Source organism: Oryctolagus cuniculus, chromosome 12, assembly GCF_051225735.1.
Source record: "Oryctolagus cuniculus isolate XC-2025 breed Fujian yellow rabbit chromosome 12, ASM5122573v1, whole genome shotgun sequence".
Classification (NCBI taxonomy): Eukaryota; Metazoa; Chordata; class Mammalia; order Lagomorpha; family Leporidae; genus Oryctolagus; species Oryctolagus cuniculus.
In genome coordinates this window covers 45,828,981-45,846,817 of record NC_142878.1, presented here as the reverse complement: position 1 = coordinate 45,846,817, position 17,837 = coordinate 45,828,981, and the positions used below count along the sequence as shown (strand labels likewise).

General features: G+C 40.6%; 1 protein-coding gene across 3 annotated transcripts in view; it reads right to left on the bottom strand.

The window, feature by feature from the left end:
- Window positions 1-206: 206 nt before the first annotated feature.
- PRKD1 (protein kinase D1) overlaps window positions 207-17,837 on the bottom strand; it is a 349,145-nt gene continuing 331,514 nt past the window's right edge. For all 3 annotated transcript variants that reach the window (XM_051822738.3, XM_051822739.3, XM_089309363.1), the window contains 2 exons: window positions 2,044-2,129; window positions 207-1,194 (listed from right to left, as the gene is read on the bottom strand). In XM_051822738.3, the coding sequence (XP_051678698.1) occupies window positions 976-1,194; window positions 2,044-2,129 (305 nt within the window). In that variant the 3' untranslated portion in view covers window positions 207-975. The remainder of the gene's footprint in view (window positions 1,195-2,043; window positions 2,130-17,837) is intronic.

Sequence of the window (17,837 nt, the reverse complement as noted above, 5' to 3'; positions counted from 1 at the left end):
TGTCTTTACTACTGGAAACTAGAAGTACTGCAAGACTGAAAGTGTTCATTATATTCTGAAACATTTTTGACCACTTCAGCATCAAGTTGAATTCTACACCATGAGATTTTTGTCCTGCCTTTTTGAGTAGATATTTCTGCTTCTAATTGGTCTGAAAATAATAGCGTGGACAACAAATGGAAATAATCCAATCAAATGGGCACATATTTTGACAAGAATATTTATTTGTTATTGTTGAAAAATACACAAAGGCAAAAGGTCACTTAGCTGCTGGTTTTCCATGGTACAGCAGGGTGTTGTTACAAAGGGGGAGATACATCTGTTATATAGAGCAGTTTACATTTCTAAGGCATTTAGGTTTAAGAACAGTAGGCCCTGCATGCCTAGGTGCGTTTACTTGAGTTTAAACATAATGAGGAACACCAGGCAGACAAAGAATTTGAAACCACACAATGAAATTCTTTCATGCATTTATATCAGGACTTCATGTCCTTTACCCTACCCATCCCACCTTTTGTTTTTCCCCAGGTGAGTTTGGAGTTGTTCATAGAACACCGGTAATAATTGACTCTTCAAGAGTTTGCTTACAAAGACAACACCAATGGGACACACCAAATGGAACTGCTTCGTGGATAGGTTCTGTCCCTTATCAAAATGAGGCTCCAGTAAGAAAAACACTGATTTGCCAAGGCACAGTGGAGACAGGTTTAATGCATTAAATATAACATGAATCATTCACAATAACAAGTTTAGTGTTTCAGGGAACTTTTGTTAATAAAACACAGTTGGTCACACAAAATACAAATGCTTCTGTTGATTTGTCTTGGCAACTCAGATACATCAACAGTGCTAACAGTTTAACAGCTTTGTTCTCATCTGACAGAAAATAATGGCAGTTCTGCAAGGCAAATGTTAAACCTGACCGTATGTATTTATTAATTCCACAGTGTTTTGACAGATTATAGGGGATGGAACTTAGAGGATGCTGACACGCTCACTGAGGGCTTTCATCTCTGTTTCTTCGGTCTCAGGACTGTCACCGTGGCTGGCGCTCGGATTGATCAGGTGTGTGGGGTACTGCAGCCCCTGCTCGCCTGCATACTGCTCCCACCTTGAGTCATCGCTTTCATGGGTGATGTAGCGCTCCCCAATTTTGCATTCCAGCTCTCGTAAATCTAACCAGGTTTGATAGTCCTGAAGAAGAAATCCCAAAACATTGCCATAGAGATCATTGCAACACAACACGCCTTTTCATATGTTGTCACTTCCCACAAGCAGACTTACCCTTTCTCTTCCACTCTAACAGTGCTGCATCTTTCATCACATATCCTCAAGTTACAGCATGAGCTGCAAAGCCATCCTCTTCACCTAACCTTTCAAATACATACTGTTCATATGATACCGCGGATCGACGTGTATGCAATTAATGCTTGCAGTCAAGCAATTAGGAATTTCTGTTTCCCTTTGAAATGTAATGCCTACAAATAATCCTTCAGTATTTCAGAGTATCATTTTTAAAACTTTAAGTTCAACAAATATTTAAGATAACATATAAGCATACACATGTACTTTACATTTGCCATGCATTTTTTCCATGTTCCAATAGCCTAGGACTTAAAAATAGAGCTTTTGATTGAATACAGTGAGTAACTATTTGGACATTTATCAGGATTTATATTCTGAAGTTTTTGAAATCTGGCCCTCTGAGACATGTTATTATCCTTGTTTTCTGTTGGTGGTGGTGGGTTTTCTTAGTGCTTATTTTGGTGTGTGCCTGTGTGCGTATATATGTGTATCTCTCCTCTATCACATTTCCTTTGTAGAGACAGAGGTTTTGAAACACTAAACTATTACTAAACCCTAAGATTTTACATGCATTTGGCAAACAAATTAATTAGAATTATTATTATTTAGAATTATATATATAATTATATATATGTTAGAATTATCATACATTTTAAAATAGAAGAAAAGTTTCCACAAATAATGTTAGAATCCTATAAATATTTCTCCAACCAAGAAAAATCAAGGATTGATTTTTACCTGTAGCCAAGGATGACTCAGGGTCTTATCCACACTATAGCGTTTTCTCATTTTTACTTGCAGCAAATTATTGATAAGATCGATGGCTGAAAAACATTTTTAATCATTATTAAAAAGAGATGATAAATCTGGAGCATATGCACAATTCATTTACAGTTTATTCCACTTCTGTTATTTCACACAGTCAAGTGTAACACAGTGATAACAGGTACTACAATCTGAAAAAAAAAATTCCCCTTGAGGATTCTAAAACCATGAACTTCATTTTATTTACGATACATATTTAATTAATTGGGTACTTAAAAAGTGAAGTTGGAAATAATTGTGAAGGAAAGAGTATCAGAGTCTCTTGAATAATGTAAATTTCAATTGGTCTACTCTTTAGTACATTTTTTAAGAAAGGGAATTTTGTTTAAATATGTCATTTGATGCTGTCATACACTAATAGAATGATAAGACCAATATTTAAAAGAAAGCATGTGTTATTTTTATTATGAAATGCATCCAATGTTTGCTACGCATAATGAGCTTTCTAATAGTGAATTAAATGATAGACATTTGGACATTGTAATTATATAGAAAAAATATAGAATGACATGGATCATGTATCATGATAAACTTGGAGCCTACAAACCAATGGCCCAACAGAAAAACACTTATCTCTTTCACTTTACTTTTGCTTTTAAAAAATAACTAACAAGTCTTCATTGACTTCCTAGGGGAAGACAGGAAAGAAATGGATCTAACAAGAATTGTTCTCTGAATGGTTATAACTACAACCCACGCAGCCTAGTATCCTGTCTCTGACTGAGTATTAAAGGAAGAAAGATTATCAACTTACCTTAAAATTTTTGAGTGATCAGCTTATAACTCTGATTAAATCTGTCCCACAATCCTGGCTAAAACACACTGAATAAACAGATTACTACTTTTACATAACCTACGATCCTATTTTGACCATTTTTTTTTTTGACAGGCAGAGTTAGACAGTGAGAGAGAAAAACAGAGAGAAAGGTCTTCCTTCCACTGGTTCACCCCCCAAAACGGCTGCTATGGCCGGCGCGCTGTGCCGATCCGAAGCCAGAAGCCAGGTGCTTCCTCCTGGTCTCCCATGTGGGTGCAGGGCCCAAGCACTTGGGCCATCCTCCACTGCCTTCCCGGGCCACAGCAGAGAGCTGGGCTGAAAGAGGAGCAATTGAGACAGAATCTGGCGCCCTGACCGGGAACAGAACCTGGGGTTCCGATGCTGTAGGAAGAGGATTAGCCAAGTGAGCCGTGGCGCCGGCCTGACCAAATGTTTTGATCTCCTGACAATCCAAAATTTTAATTAAGTTTTGAGTTTGAGATTTTCAGGCAGATACCTGGAAATCTCAGCGTGGGACTCTCATCTTGGAGAAGCAACAGCTATGGTATAAAACGCATTGTCAGGTTAATCAAGAATCTAGGACCCTTTGAAAATTACCCCCACTGACAATGCTCCAACCTGTACTCCTAGCTAATGTCTCTGTTTATCAGGCCACTTCAGGCCAGAGTTGATTTACTAGCCAATACTTCCTATTGTCATTCTTGTTGCATTTGTTTTAGAGGCATGGGGCTCAGCTGGAGAACCATGGCCAACCTCTCTACAGGTATGGGCTCAGACAGAGCAGTTCATGTATTATTCAGGTTCCATCGGGTATCAGGGTATACGTGCATCATTCAAGACAGACAGCCTCTCATACTCTGTTATGAGGCCCATCTACACACAGATCAACCCTAGGATGTATCTCTCCTTTGTCTATACTTGCCTGAATTTTTCCAGAGATACCCTTGGGGATCCCTAAATAACTGCAACTTCACAGTCACTACACACACTGATGACTGGACACACTCTCTCTAGCCCCACTTGCTCCTCACTCATCTGCTCATTCCTGCCAAACATATCAGCAACACACTAACTTAATTATACTGGGACTGTCTGCATGGAAAGTCCCTTTCATGTGCACACCTAGCTCTGACAGGGCTCCTAATTTAGGAAGAAAAACTAACTCTTCTCATTATCCATTTTACAGAGCACCCACTTACCCAAAATACCATAAGATGGAGTTCTCACTCAGCTTTCCTGGAAATTGTATTCTCAGTCTGTACACTAAAAATTCATTATTTATTGAAGCCATCATATTACACTTACTAGTCACAGTTATAACAACTTCCATATTTCTTTCTTTCACTTAAACATTTTTCCCCAAAAAATAGCTCAGTGCAATCTGTCATTGTAATCCAAGTATTTACACTTCAGAGAGTTAATTCTCATCCTTACCTACTCTGGGAATTATGTCTTAGAAATGGATCTTTCCACCAAACCTTTTATCCAAACAGGTAAGCTGATTTAATAGCAATAATTAACTTGTCAATTTTTCCAAACACCAAAGACCTGAATCAAACTGCTCTGACTCCATGGTTTGGTTTACTTTACTTGTATGGACCTGGAAATGCAGACTGCTACAGGCATCCAGAGGAACAAAGATGGCTTCATTCCATAAAGACCAATCAGAAATCTTTCTCGTTTTGGAGCAAAGAAAAATGATTTCTACAGTTTTTAGGCACATAGAATTGTATATTTAGCTGATAACACCCCAATTATTTGCCTGTACTGAGGGTATGTAGAATCAAACACTGAAGTATCTGTTGACTGAAAAAATTAAATGAAGCAATATGCATATACATGCAGTCTATGCCCGTACACTCTTGTCTTAGCTAGGTATCCCTGCACTGAGGAAGTGCAGTACTTAGTACGATTTCAAATTCCAAGCATGTGTTCTCAGAGAGCTTTTGAAAGCGCAGCTCTCTCAGTGAACTGTGTATTGGGCATGTGCTTTAAAACATTCATTCACATGATTTACTCACTGGTGAGTAAAGTGCACCTTCCATTCTTGCTGCTGTGAAGTCACACAGCAAAAATGGACGATGAGGAGCACGGGGAGAGCTTAGTGCTACTGCACACATGCTGCAGCATTACGCTTCCCTGGACACCGCAGGGAATAAATACATGGTATTAATTCACTCATTCTGCTGCAAATTCTGCAATTAGGAAGGTAGGAGTGTAGTAACTCAACAAAAGGTCTGGTTTGTTCCCAAATGGGCACCAACAGTGAACCACACTGCCTAATGGGAAGGGAACTACTGCTAGTGGAGAAACTAGAAGTGTCTGAAGGGAATGCTATGTGAGGATGACAAAGCTGAATGAAGCACACAGTCCTAAGTCTGACTGTGCCACAGCTACCCAGTGACCTGAGCAAACACAGCAAGGCAACAAGCAGCACCAAGAGAAAAAGCAGTTTAGGAAATTAGGCTGAGCGTGTGTGTGTGTGTAAATTTTTATTTTTGGGCTCATAGCAGCAGAAAGCAGAAATGTTGGGACTCTAAGGTTACAGAAAAATTGGTACATTATCATATGAGAACTAACATCTACTTGTGATTGTTTCTAGACCCTGTAAAATATCCTTTTCATTAATTAGGTTCATAATCCAGAATTGTATGAATGTTCAGGTCTATACTCTCCAAATGCCTTTCACTAAACCCATTTTTAAAAGAGAGTCCATTTTCTTTTACTTTTTCTTCTTTTTACTGTTACACTGGTCTCTTTACTACTCATGTCCAAATTGCTTTAATAGTTATGTAGTTAGAGTTCCTCATATGTATGAATCATTCATTGATTTATCTGTTTGTTCACCCCATCTTCCCAAAGTATACCACTGGCAATCACTCAGGGAATAAAAAGTTAATGATAAAACCCTACCTACAAGAAGCTCCCAATCTAGTCCTAAAGAAAAAACTTATACCCACAATTGCTACTACAAGTTATTAAAATGACAAAATCCACCATTTTGAATTTGTGACACTTAGCTACACAAAGAAAAGAAGCTTTGTTTTAATAACATCCTCGTTGGACCTATGTATGTTCTTATTGCAGTGGAGAACTTAATATTCCTTATGAATGTTCAAGTCTTTGAAGACATGGAGTCCCCCAAATATCATATGTTTTCCCTGATCTGTGACAACTAACTGAGCACATAAAAGGAAAACCTGCTGAAGTGAATTGGACACTATGAGAAACAGTGACTTGATCAGCCCTTGTCCTGACTGTAAGGAACAATTTACTATTTTATTCCTTTTAGTATTTTTTTGTTCTACTTAATACCATTGCTTGAACTCTTTAATTAACACACAATTATTCTTAGGCGTTTAAATTTAACTGAAAAGTGATCCCTGTTAAATATGAGTGGGAATGTACAGTTCAGCACATGCTGACTCGGACTTACCCCTAATGACAGAGCTAGAAATGTGCTAGGGGATTCCAAATCAATCCCATCTTGGTGGCATGTACCAATGCCATCTTACTAGTCAAAGTGATCAGTTTCAGTTCATAATTGATCATAATGAAAGGATTAAGTGTCAAAGGAATCACATAAACAAGACTACTGTCTGCTAATAATAACTGATAGGATTCAAAAGGAGAGAACGATCCAACATGGGAAGCGGGATACACAGCAGACTCATAGAATGGCAGATGTCTTAAATAGCACTTTGGCCTCAGAATCAGCCCTTAAGGCATTCGGATCTAGCTAAAAAAGCCCATGAGAGTTTCTCAGGCATGGAAAGCCAAGACACTGTGGCCAAAAAAAATAAAAAATAAAAAATAACCTAAAAGAAAGATTTCTGAGAGTGAGATCCCAGTGGAAAGAATGGGCCATCAAAGAAGGAGGTACCTTTCTCTGAAGGGAGGAGAGAACTTCCACGTTGACTATAGCCTTGTCTAAATAAGACCAGAGTTTCTAAACTCAAGAGGCTTCCATAGCCCTGGCAGCTCATGACAAGAGCCTCGGATGATTACTGACGTCATAAATAAGAGTGTCAATTGTTAAATCAACAACAGGAGTCACTGTACACCTACTCCCCAGGTAGGATCTCTATCCTTAATGTGTTGTACCAAGCAAATTAACAGTAAAACTACTACTCAAACAGTACTTTATACTTTGTGTATCTGTGTGGGTGCAATCTGTTGAAATCTTTACTTAGTATATACTAAGTTGATGTTCTGTATATAAAGATAATTGAAAATGAATCTTGATGAAGAATGGGATGGGTGAGGGGGTGGGAGATGGGATGGTTGTGGGTGGGAGGGAGGTTATGGGGAAAAGCCACTATAATAAAAAAAAACTTGTACGTTGGAAATTTATATTTATTAAATAAAAGTTGAAAAAAATAAAGTGTACAACAACAACAACAACAGAAAGTCCCCTTATCCTTCTCTTCCACAGCTTCTGCAATCTCCCCAGACTTCCTGTGTGCTCTTATTTTAATATTCACTAGTGTGGACCATCTCAGCAGTTAGGTGAGCCCAGCCATATTTTTCTCCTCCCCCGCCTTCTGCCAATCAGGTAAACAACTCCATATGTAGCCCAGGCCCATTAAGCCACCTGGGAAGCTACGTGACCTTCAAGCTGATTGGATAGGCATACTGGTGCCAGTGTCCACCATTCTGTCCTCTAGTTGGCCTTCCCCAGAGTTGGTTACACCTCTTCTGCCTGCCCTTTATAATATAAGTGCCTGTGAATAAACGTGGACACGTTCACAGAAGCCTGACCCCAGTATCTTCGTGTGGGAAAAGGGACTGCTGCCCTGCTCATCCTTGACAGTGTGGCTTAGCAGGACTAAGTTGCACACGAGTGTTTTTTTCAATGTTAAAATTAAGTGATCATTAATTGATAGGATTGGTTCACATTATAAGCCACTAATCTGAATTATAAGCATATTAATCAAATAGCTGAGATCTGAAAATGTTCCATTTAAAAACTACATTCAGATTCTTATTTACTCTTCCTAACAAGTGAGTTATTTTCATCTCCACTTTATAGAAAAGGAAAGATGGAGTATTCAAAAGATCATGTAAGTCAGTTAAGTCAGACAGTTCCTGGGCAACAGAGCTGAGTTTGAAACCCAGGGGGACCAGTTTCAAACCTGTGCTCCTATATGCTATGCAGACAGCAGCCACTTTATACCACTAACTCATTAAGTGATAGCAGTGTCAAAACAAAATAAATGAATTAGTTTTTTAATTTGTGGACAGTTAGTTCTTCATAGTTACACTTCTGTCACATGCTCATGTACTTGAATACAGGTAAGAGTGTGTGTGTATGTATCTTTATGACTCCACATTTCAGCACTCAAATACGATGTAATCACCTCCTGTTAGTGCAGCTCACCTTCCTACCTTTCTGCCATGCCAATACTGAGTAAGACAATTGGCTAGGCAAATCAAATATTACAACTATTTTCATTACAAGGCTTACACACAGGTTTGTAGACTTTATCATAAAAATTTCTATGCCTATTAATTATTCTTAAAACCAAGAACTTTAAACAAGCAAGGTTTCCTCCAAGGAGTATTTCAATCTGGTCCATGTAGTGCTCAATACAAATTTCCAAAAGCTATCGTAGGAGATATGTTCAAATGCATTAGTATTTTTTTTTGACAGGCAGAGTTAGACAGTGAGAGAGAGACAGAGAGAAAGGTTTTCTTTTTCTGTTGGTTCACCCTGCAATGGCTGTCATGGCCGGCGCGCTGCGCCGATCTGAAGCCAGGAGCCAGGAGCTTCCTCCTGGTCTCCCATGTGGGTGCAGGGCCCAAGGACCTGGGCCACAGCAGAGAGCTGGACTGAAAGAGGAGCAACCGGGACAGAATCTGGTGCCCCAATTGGGACTAGAACCTGGGGTTCCGGCACTGCAGGTGGAGGATTAGCCTAGTGAGCTGTGGCTCTGGCCCAAATACATTATTACAGTCAAGACACATTAGGTCTGATATTACTCATTCTACCAGTCTTGATTTTACTCATTCTACCAAAGGATAGTTATTGTGGAATAATACATCCTAAATAAACTAATATTCATCCTGACTTTTTAAAAGATTTTAAAATTTATTTACACACACACACACACACACACACACACAGAGTCTTCCATCCACTGGTTCACCCCCAAATGGTTGCAATGTCTGTGGCTGGGCCAGAGGGAAGCCAGGAGCCAAGACCTTCTTCTGGGTCTCCCACGTTGGTGCAGGGGCCCAAGTATTTGGACTGTCCTCCACTGCTTTCCCAGGCCATTAGCAGGGAGCTCTATCAGAAGTGGAGCAGCTGGGACTTGAAAGAGTGCCCATATGGGATGCCGGCACTGCAGCCGGAGGCTTACTCTCTATACCACAGTGCCAGTCCCTAATTCTAACTTTTAACCATTTCTTTTCAGGGACCAGGATTTATTTCCTAAATGCTTGCAGACTATTTATTAACACACTGATTCTAGCACTTAGTCAGGGATCATTACTATGCTTCTTTTGCAATTATTTCAGAATCCATCCTTTCTCTTTTTAGAATTTCAGATAATGCTTGCCTGTGTTATAAACTTTGGAATCTTTCTCATTTTATTCATGGTTACTTAAAAAGCACAATGGCTCTAACAGCAAATCTGTTAGCTTCTTCAATATTCAATGTGTCTGGTTCTGAACCATTATCCATCCTATGGCTCATGCTGAATGCCATCTTGTGGTATTCCATTTCCCTTAGATGCTAGCTTCCAGCAGAGTTGGCTTGGTGTGATTCATTATGTATAATGGATCCAAGATGAAGAAAGGGGAAGTGAGCAGGCATAGCAGTCCAAGAGGAGAGCCAATGATATGGAAAAAAAATAGCCCACATAGGATCTCAACTCCAGCTCCAAAGTCAAAGTTCAGAATTTGGTTCTTGAGGGAATATGGTAGGCCATGTCTTTAAACTGTGCAGGCAGAATGCGAGAGATGGATTAAAATTGGGCCCGTCTGTGCATTCCTCGCCAATAAATAAATAAATACAAACATGAGCAGAGGAGAAAGAACATGGTCTGGCTGCAGGAAACAAAAGAGGAGGACTGTAGCCAAGTGGAATGTCAGGTAGAAAGGTGGCACGGGGAGTGGGGTGCCAAAACTCAAGGCCACCTGATGGGCCTCAAGGGTCCTTGGCCCATCAGGAATCCAGGACCCCATGAGAAAGGGATAGTTGGGGAAGAAGAGAATGCCTCACAAATTCTCAGGACCCTTTATCTCCTTGCACAAAAACTGTGCAAAGACTAAATCCAGATACCTGTGTTTATATAGTAAGGAATACTGCCATTCACTGCTGGTCACCGAATGACCCTGGGCAGCACGTAGACTAACTGTAAACGGTTGGTTGTACGAGGACCCAAGCACAGCAGGAAATGAGAATATTCCACTCCCTTGGGCTGCCCTTTTGATGCACAGCCTCCTCACCTTAGTGTTTGAGTGTAAGACTGCCTCCTACTCCAAAGAAAATGGGAGCAAAATAGGCAGGGGCTCATTCCTCTTCCTTTTTGAAGAAAATATGAAATATAAGTGGTAGGATAATTTTCTGATTATACTTGCTCATTTATTCTGAGAGCCAACATTCTGAGAATTTTGTTATTTATCCTTAAGCTCAACATGTTGCTATCTTATTAATAAATTATCTTAAATCCAGGCTCTTCATAAATAAACATATCAGAACTTTATAGGAAATTTTTCTCTTTTTTATGTTTTAAAAAATTGTTTATTTGAAGAAGGGGGAGAGAAAGAAAGGGAGAAGCTGCCATCCATTGGCTCATTCACCAAATGCCTGCAACATCCTGGGCTAGACGGGGGCAAAGTCAGGAGCCAGGTATTCAGTGAAGGTGTCCCACGTGGGTGACAAAGGACCCAGCTACCTGAGCTATCACTGCTGCCTCCCAGGTTCTATGTCAGCAAGAAGCTAGAGGCGGGGGCTAGCATTTGGAATTGAATTCAGGTATCTTGATGTGGGATGTGGGCATCTCATCTGCTAGGCTTAATGTCAACTCACTCCCTTCTTTTCCTTTCTCATTGGGAAATTTTCAATGACTCTGTATGGACACAAATTTCAGTTTTTAAATTTTTTCTTCATGAGAAAAATGTTTTATGCTTTCTAAAATGTCTTTAGCCAGAGTCATACTAATGTTTCCTATATTGTGGGGAGCAACTGGGAGCAACTCGGACTAGACTAAGTTACTGGAATTAAGACTTATTCTATGCATCTGCTCTCCCACAGTATGGCGCTGGGAGAGGAGGAAACAGCTTCTACACAGCTGCCTCCAGTTCAACCAATAAACAGCAGGACCTGCTCCTGATTGGAGGAGAGCAGTGTACTCAGCATGTGGGTAGCAGAGTTGGGATTGGTGGAAGAGGACTATAAAGGAGGAGAGAGACAACATGCACCAGGAACATCTATCTGTAGGAACACCTGAGCAGCCCCCGAGAGAGCCGGCCGGCGGTGTGCCACTCCCCCGCGGAAGTGGGGAAAGTGGCAGGGGGAACCGCCCTTCCACGGAGGTGGAAGGGTTGGTAGCCAACCCGGGAAGAACCAGCAGCAAACCCGGGGAGGGCCGAGCAGACAAAAGAACAGCGCAGGGTCCTGTGTCGTTCCTCCACGAAGAGGGGGAGCGACATAATGGTGCCGTGACTCGGATAGGAAACCTAGGAGGGAAGAAACAGGAAGAAGTGGGAAAATACTGGAGAAAGAGACTAGCAAAGAGCCTAGGGAAAAGCCGGACGGAAAAGGTGCCGGAAGAAGCTATCCAAAGCCTAGGCAGAGACTCGGATACGGACTGTGGGAAAGAAGTTAGGATTGGACGTTAGGATTGAAAGCGAAAGTGAAAGCTGGGAGAAATCTCTAAGGTCGAAAGCGAAAGTGAAACCTAGAACAAACAGACTTGGATACGGACTGTGGGGAGAAGCCAGGAGAAATGAGAGGGGAATATTGTTGGAAGAAAAGTTAGGAAACATACCGGGTAGAGAAATATGTTAGGGAGGATGTAGCCGCGGGGGCAGGCTGAAGCGGAGACGTAAGCTATCTTGGGATTCTTCAAGTCAGCCTGGGGAACAAAAGGTGAAAATCTGGAACCAGAGGCAGAGACGTGGTCTGCCAGGTTGGAATCCGTCAGATTAGCCCGGGGAGCAAAAGACGGGAAGCCAAACCGAAGCGGAGACGTGAGCTAGGTTGAATTCTCCAGGTTAGCCCGGGGAACTTAGACTGAATACCGGTGACGGAAACGTGAGCTAGGCTGTGTGATTCCCCGTCTTCGTGGAGGAACGACACTATATATTTTAAAGAAAAATCTATTTTTGAAGCCTAATGCTTTCTTTTTCTTTTTTTGGTATAATAAATTCTTAGCTGACACAGTTATATAAAAAAATAAACTCCTAACTTCCTATATAGCATTTTTCCCTCCTTGCTCTATCAATTAAGAGACTATATGTCAGGAAAGTAAACAGAAAATTGTATCAAACATCCTCTTTTAGCAGACTAGGACTTCTAGCAGATGTTAGGATCACTGAATTTCTACATTTGCTATTTTCTACCTCTTCAAGGATACCTGAACAAAGAGAAAATTAAGTAGTATATGCAGGTGCTGAAGGCTTTATGTTTTAGTATGAAAAGAACATCAGAGTTGCAACTGAGCATAATTCCATTTTTTCTAGTATCGAAATACAGAATTATCTTTTAAATTGTGCAAGCTGTATTTCAGTCATTCTCTATTTCAAAGCAAGCACCAAATTTCTGGACATAACAGGTTCTTTATGTGTACAAGCTACATCTGCATGCTGCATTGATGTGGCTAAACTGAAGGGCACCAAAGCCTGGATAAACTCCTACAAAAAGAGTGCAACTGGACATATGTGAACACTTAATAACAAACCTCTTAGTCATATTCCAATTCCTGTATTTTATTATTCCCTTTTATTAAATGACTGCCTGCCCTCATTCTCTCCACTAGATCTTGGGTCCATTTAGGTAACTCAGATTAGGTATTCATTTTTGCACTAAGTTTCATAAATCTTTGCATCTACATTTTTTTGGGGGAGAGTAAATTAAACCTTATTTATTTTCTTTAAAACCAAACAACTAGGAAAATATATCACAGCATTCAAACAGTGAACAGACAAGCTATATGATCATTTCAGCAAGTTCTTAAAAAACCAAACAAGGTCCTTATCAAAAATGATAAGGTGCTGAGCTGCGGCACAACACTGCGTGTTGCAAGGGCCTCAGACAAGATGGGATCTGGTAATGGGGGGCTCCCTTCCCTTCCCCCGCTCTCAGGCAGTTGAGGCTCCCCCAGGCCGCCTGCTTTTCCTCCCTTGACCTTCCAGTCACCACAGGATTGTCTGAATAAGGCTCTGTTAATTCAGGGGCTAAGTAAGCAATGCTCTGTTTAGGCTTTCATCCCATTCTGTTAAGATGAAACTCAGGTTTTTCCAAACTCAGTACTTGCCAGCTCTCTTAATTATGTAGCCAGCAGTTCACCTTGTACCGTTCATTCCTGGATATTGGTATAGATCACAGTCAAACCCCCTTTCCCTTCAAGGGGAAACTCATGGCAAGTTATCCTGGGACTCCGTGAGAGGGGAGCTGTGCTTTCCACACCCTGGGTGACATCACTTCTCCTGGGTTTGCTCGTCTCCAGGCTGAAAGATGCGGTCCACAGAGTCCTTCAAAAATTCTTCCCCAAACTACTCTCCCTCTCAACTCCACATCCTGAATCAACTTCCTGCCCTTGTGTATAAAACAAAACCGAGCAAAACAAAAGCCCAGACACCTATTTTCCCCTTTTCCATGAGTGACCCTGGGAATTCTGTTACAGTGTATGGAAAACGGTGTGGCGACAGCTCAGCCCAACAGGAGGCTGGCAACGCACAGAGGCCCCTCTCCTCCAACTGCACCAGACCTCAGGCCAATGAGAGGAACCCACCGCCTACTGTACCTGTGCAGGTAGGAAGAATCTGGTGCTTTGGGGGGCTCCGCCTTGGTACAAGGGAGGGCCCTACTGCCAGCACAAATCCTTGCCACATGAAGTTTAGGCTCGAAAACACTCCCCTGTATCTCTAACCCAGATTTTAGCACCATTTTTTTTTTTTTTAATTTCACTTCCAAGGATCGAAATATAAAGGAATCAGTGTCCAGGGGCAAGTGACATATGCTTTAAACTCATTGTCTTCCATGATTTCACTCATAAAAGACAAAAGTTCCCATTCCTTTTTAAAATAGATTCCTTCCCACAGCCCTGATGGCCACCGGCAGACTTTTACTTCCTGATGGATGGATGAGAGCGACTCCTTCATCTTCTTGGTTGGGATGAGGTGCATATGGTCATCCACACACTTGGTCATTAGAAAAAGCTTGCTAAATAGCATTTGGTAGATTGAAACATAAATTAGAAATTTAAACGCCCCTTTTGTCAATTCTCAGTTTTAATACCTATATTGTGTGCAAAGGGTTTGTCTACTATGACTAAAAATATTCCTGGATTCTAAGACATCACAGCTCAAAATGCAACAGATCACAGGATAAGTGATTTAAAAAAAAACAATTAGAATTATGCTGAGAATACTTGCAATACAGATGCTTTTTTTTTTTTTCAGCAAGGCAATTACTTGTGAAACCCCAGGGCTGACCTCTTCTGTCCAGACACAGTGCTTTCTATTTCTTTTTCTATCTTGTATTCTCTATACCTCAAAATTATTGAGCTACATATTTTCAAATTAGAAACTAGACCAAAACTATCACTGGTGATTCAGCCATCACCAATCAACCTCCAGGATCCTTGCCTTGAAACAAGTGTTTACATATTCCCCTTTATTCTCTGCCTCATGGCCTGTCACAGCGTAGTACTTAGTACTTGTCGCCCTTTGGTTTGCCTCATGCTGATGGTAAGTTGTGTGTTTACTTAAAAATCATTTTGCAACCCTTCACATTCCAGCTCTCAACCCAGCATGCTGTTGCCCAGCAACACTAACTGGGACGCTCCTCTCAGGGGCTGAAACCAGAGGCTGCCAGCCGCAAACAAGGCCACTGGAAATCATCATCTCACTTGTTCCTGAGTCAATTACTGGAATCCAATGAAGTGCAAGACCTTTAGAGACTCAAGCTGGAGTCTTTCCTTTTTCAGTTCTTTCATCCCAAGGAAGTCATTCTGTCAATGGTTACTCCATTGCTTTGCATTCAATTTCACTTCTTCCTGAAAACTAGCAACACAATCCTGAAAACCATGAATGGTTTAACATAGAATATAGTAGCCCTAGAAATCATGCCTGACTACTTTCAATCTTTAGATTAGAAATCAAAATATATTCTTTGGGCTGGTGCCATGGCGCACTAAGTTAATCCTCCGCCTGCGGTGCCGGCATCCCATATGGGCGCCGGTTCTAGTCCCGGTTGCTCCTCGTCCTGTCCAGCTCTCTGCTGTGTCCCGGGAAGGCAGTGGAGGATGGCCCAGGTTTTTGGGCCCCTGTACACTCATGGGAGACCAGGAAGAAGCACCTGGCTCCTGGCTTCGGATTGGCATGGCTCTGGCCATTGCGGCCATTTGGAGAGTGAACCAACGGAAGGAAGACCTTTCTCTCTGTCTCTCTCTGTCTGTAACTCTACCTGTCAAAAAAAAAAAAATATATATATATATATTCTTTATTCTGATAACGTTTAAGATGGACTTTTATGTCTATTTTTCACTGCACATTAAAATCCTTTGCAGAGTTTTATTTGTAAATGTTAATACTCAAACCAGAGGTCAAGTAAGAATTTTTAGGAGAGGGTCACCAGGTATTGGTAGTTTTAGAAGTGCTTCAGGTGTTTATAACTTGTGCAGCTAGACTTGAGCATGACTGGGCTAAGCAGTGGTTCTGACCTTTATGTAGCTATGGATACTAGCTCACAATCTTAAACAGAAGATTCTCATTTGGTAGGTCTGGGGTACAGCCTAACAGTCTACATTTTTAATGGCTTCCAGGCAATGCCAACACTGCTTATCTTGACCAGATTTTTGAGTAGTAAGGAGCTAAAAGTATAAGGACATTGAAAGTGGCTAACAATTGATCTAATATTGTCATAAGTGCCCTAACTACTGAGAAAGGTTTGTAAACATCACACCAGTCATCAACCCCATGTTGTTCAGTATTCTGGAATTGACGTAGGTAGGAGGTAGTTAGCTAGGAGAAGCTGGGGTTGCCAGCTCCTTCCTGAAGGCTTGCCTGTACTACAAACCTGCACGGACCCCTCAATCCCTCCAAGCCCCATGCCTGCCCTCCATGCAGCAGAAAACTGCGGTTTCTACACTTTCACCTAAAAGTATCCAATATGGCTGCCAGATGCATTCCTGTGATTTTTAGTTCATTATAATAAAATGACCATGGACAACAGTTCCATCATACACATGGTGCCATAATACTTCCAAGATTTTCGAAAAAGGGCAAGGAAATGGGAGGTAGTCAAGCCCAACCCAAACTCTGTCCTCTTTGAATATCCCATTAAGCTCTGTCCCAGACACAAACCTCTATTCTCCAGATCATATAAAAATATGGCCCTGAAGCTTGTTGAATGCAGCTCTCTCTTGATCACACCCACTCCTTCCTGAATGTGTACTTTCACTTTGCAGGCAAATCAATCTTGCTTCTTTGTGGACCTTTACCTATGTCTCATCCTTGAATTCCATCTTGTATTGAAGGCAAGAATCTAGACCCAGGCACTCCATGATAGAATAGATACAGAAGGGTTTCCGGATAAACTTCTGCACAGAATATGCCAATAGAAAGAGCAAACATGTTCAATTAAGTAACTAAAATCCCAAGTAACCAGAGGCTGGAACAGTGGGCCAACCTGGTGAGGCAACATTTAGAGTCTTCTATTTATATCCCACTGTTGCAGCTGCTCTCTTTCTCCCCACAAAGATCTAAGTACAGAATTAGAAAATCTGACTAATCAGCAACAAGTACACATATAAGAAAGAATTCTGGATTTAAATCCATAGCAAACTCAATTGGAGTAAACTTATTATTCCCAAATTAAATGTTATTTTATGCCATGCTGAAACTTCTGTTTTTTCATAATGAGAGAGATCGTAGCTTTACTTGACTCTTAGACCCATCGAATCTGGAGTCAGATGAATTTTGAGGTTTGAGTTAAAAAGAATCCAGAGAATTTGTAGGTATTTGGACCAGAATGAACAGGAGGTTGAAGGAAAAACTGCCCAGAAAAGAGAAAACTAGGGGAGACATAACATCTACTTGCAAGACTATGAGATAAGCCTGTATTTGGTAAAGAGAGTGAGCTGCTTCTACCAGAAGCAGAAACACAGGTATTTTTGCTCACTGTGTTAGGGTTGGATTAAGAAGAAACTGGATTCCTCATGAATTTGTATATTTTCCATCACTGGAGCATGTTAATACTATTCTGGAAAATTGCTCCATGGATTGGCACTGGGGAGCAGTTGAGGTATTAGATATCTTGAAATATCCTTCTGTTTTGTTACTGTAAAAGAAAGCAATTTTACCAAATAGGTAACTTCTGTTTATCTTCTACTCAGACATTTTCCACATTTGCCACATTTCTAAATTTCAACTGAACTGATATTCATTTAGAAATGAAACTTTAACCATGTAAATGGAATACATAGGACATATTTCAATTTGAGAGGCAAATAGCTAGTTAATTTTTGAGCATTTATAATCCAATTTGGCTAAAACTTATGAGCAGTTTCACTCACAATTTATCATTTGCTTGAAAAAAATCCCATTAATTACATCTATATACTGGCTATCAAAATAAATTATTCTTTAGGCACTGGGACATATTTTTACAAACTACTTTATTGAATTATGAGATATTTATATACACATATGCACATTAAAAAGTTCACTATACTGGTAGATATTTTTTCAAATTATT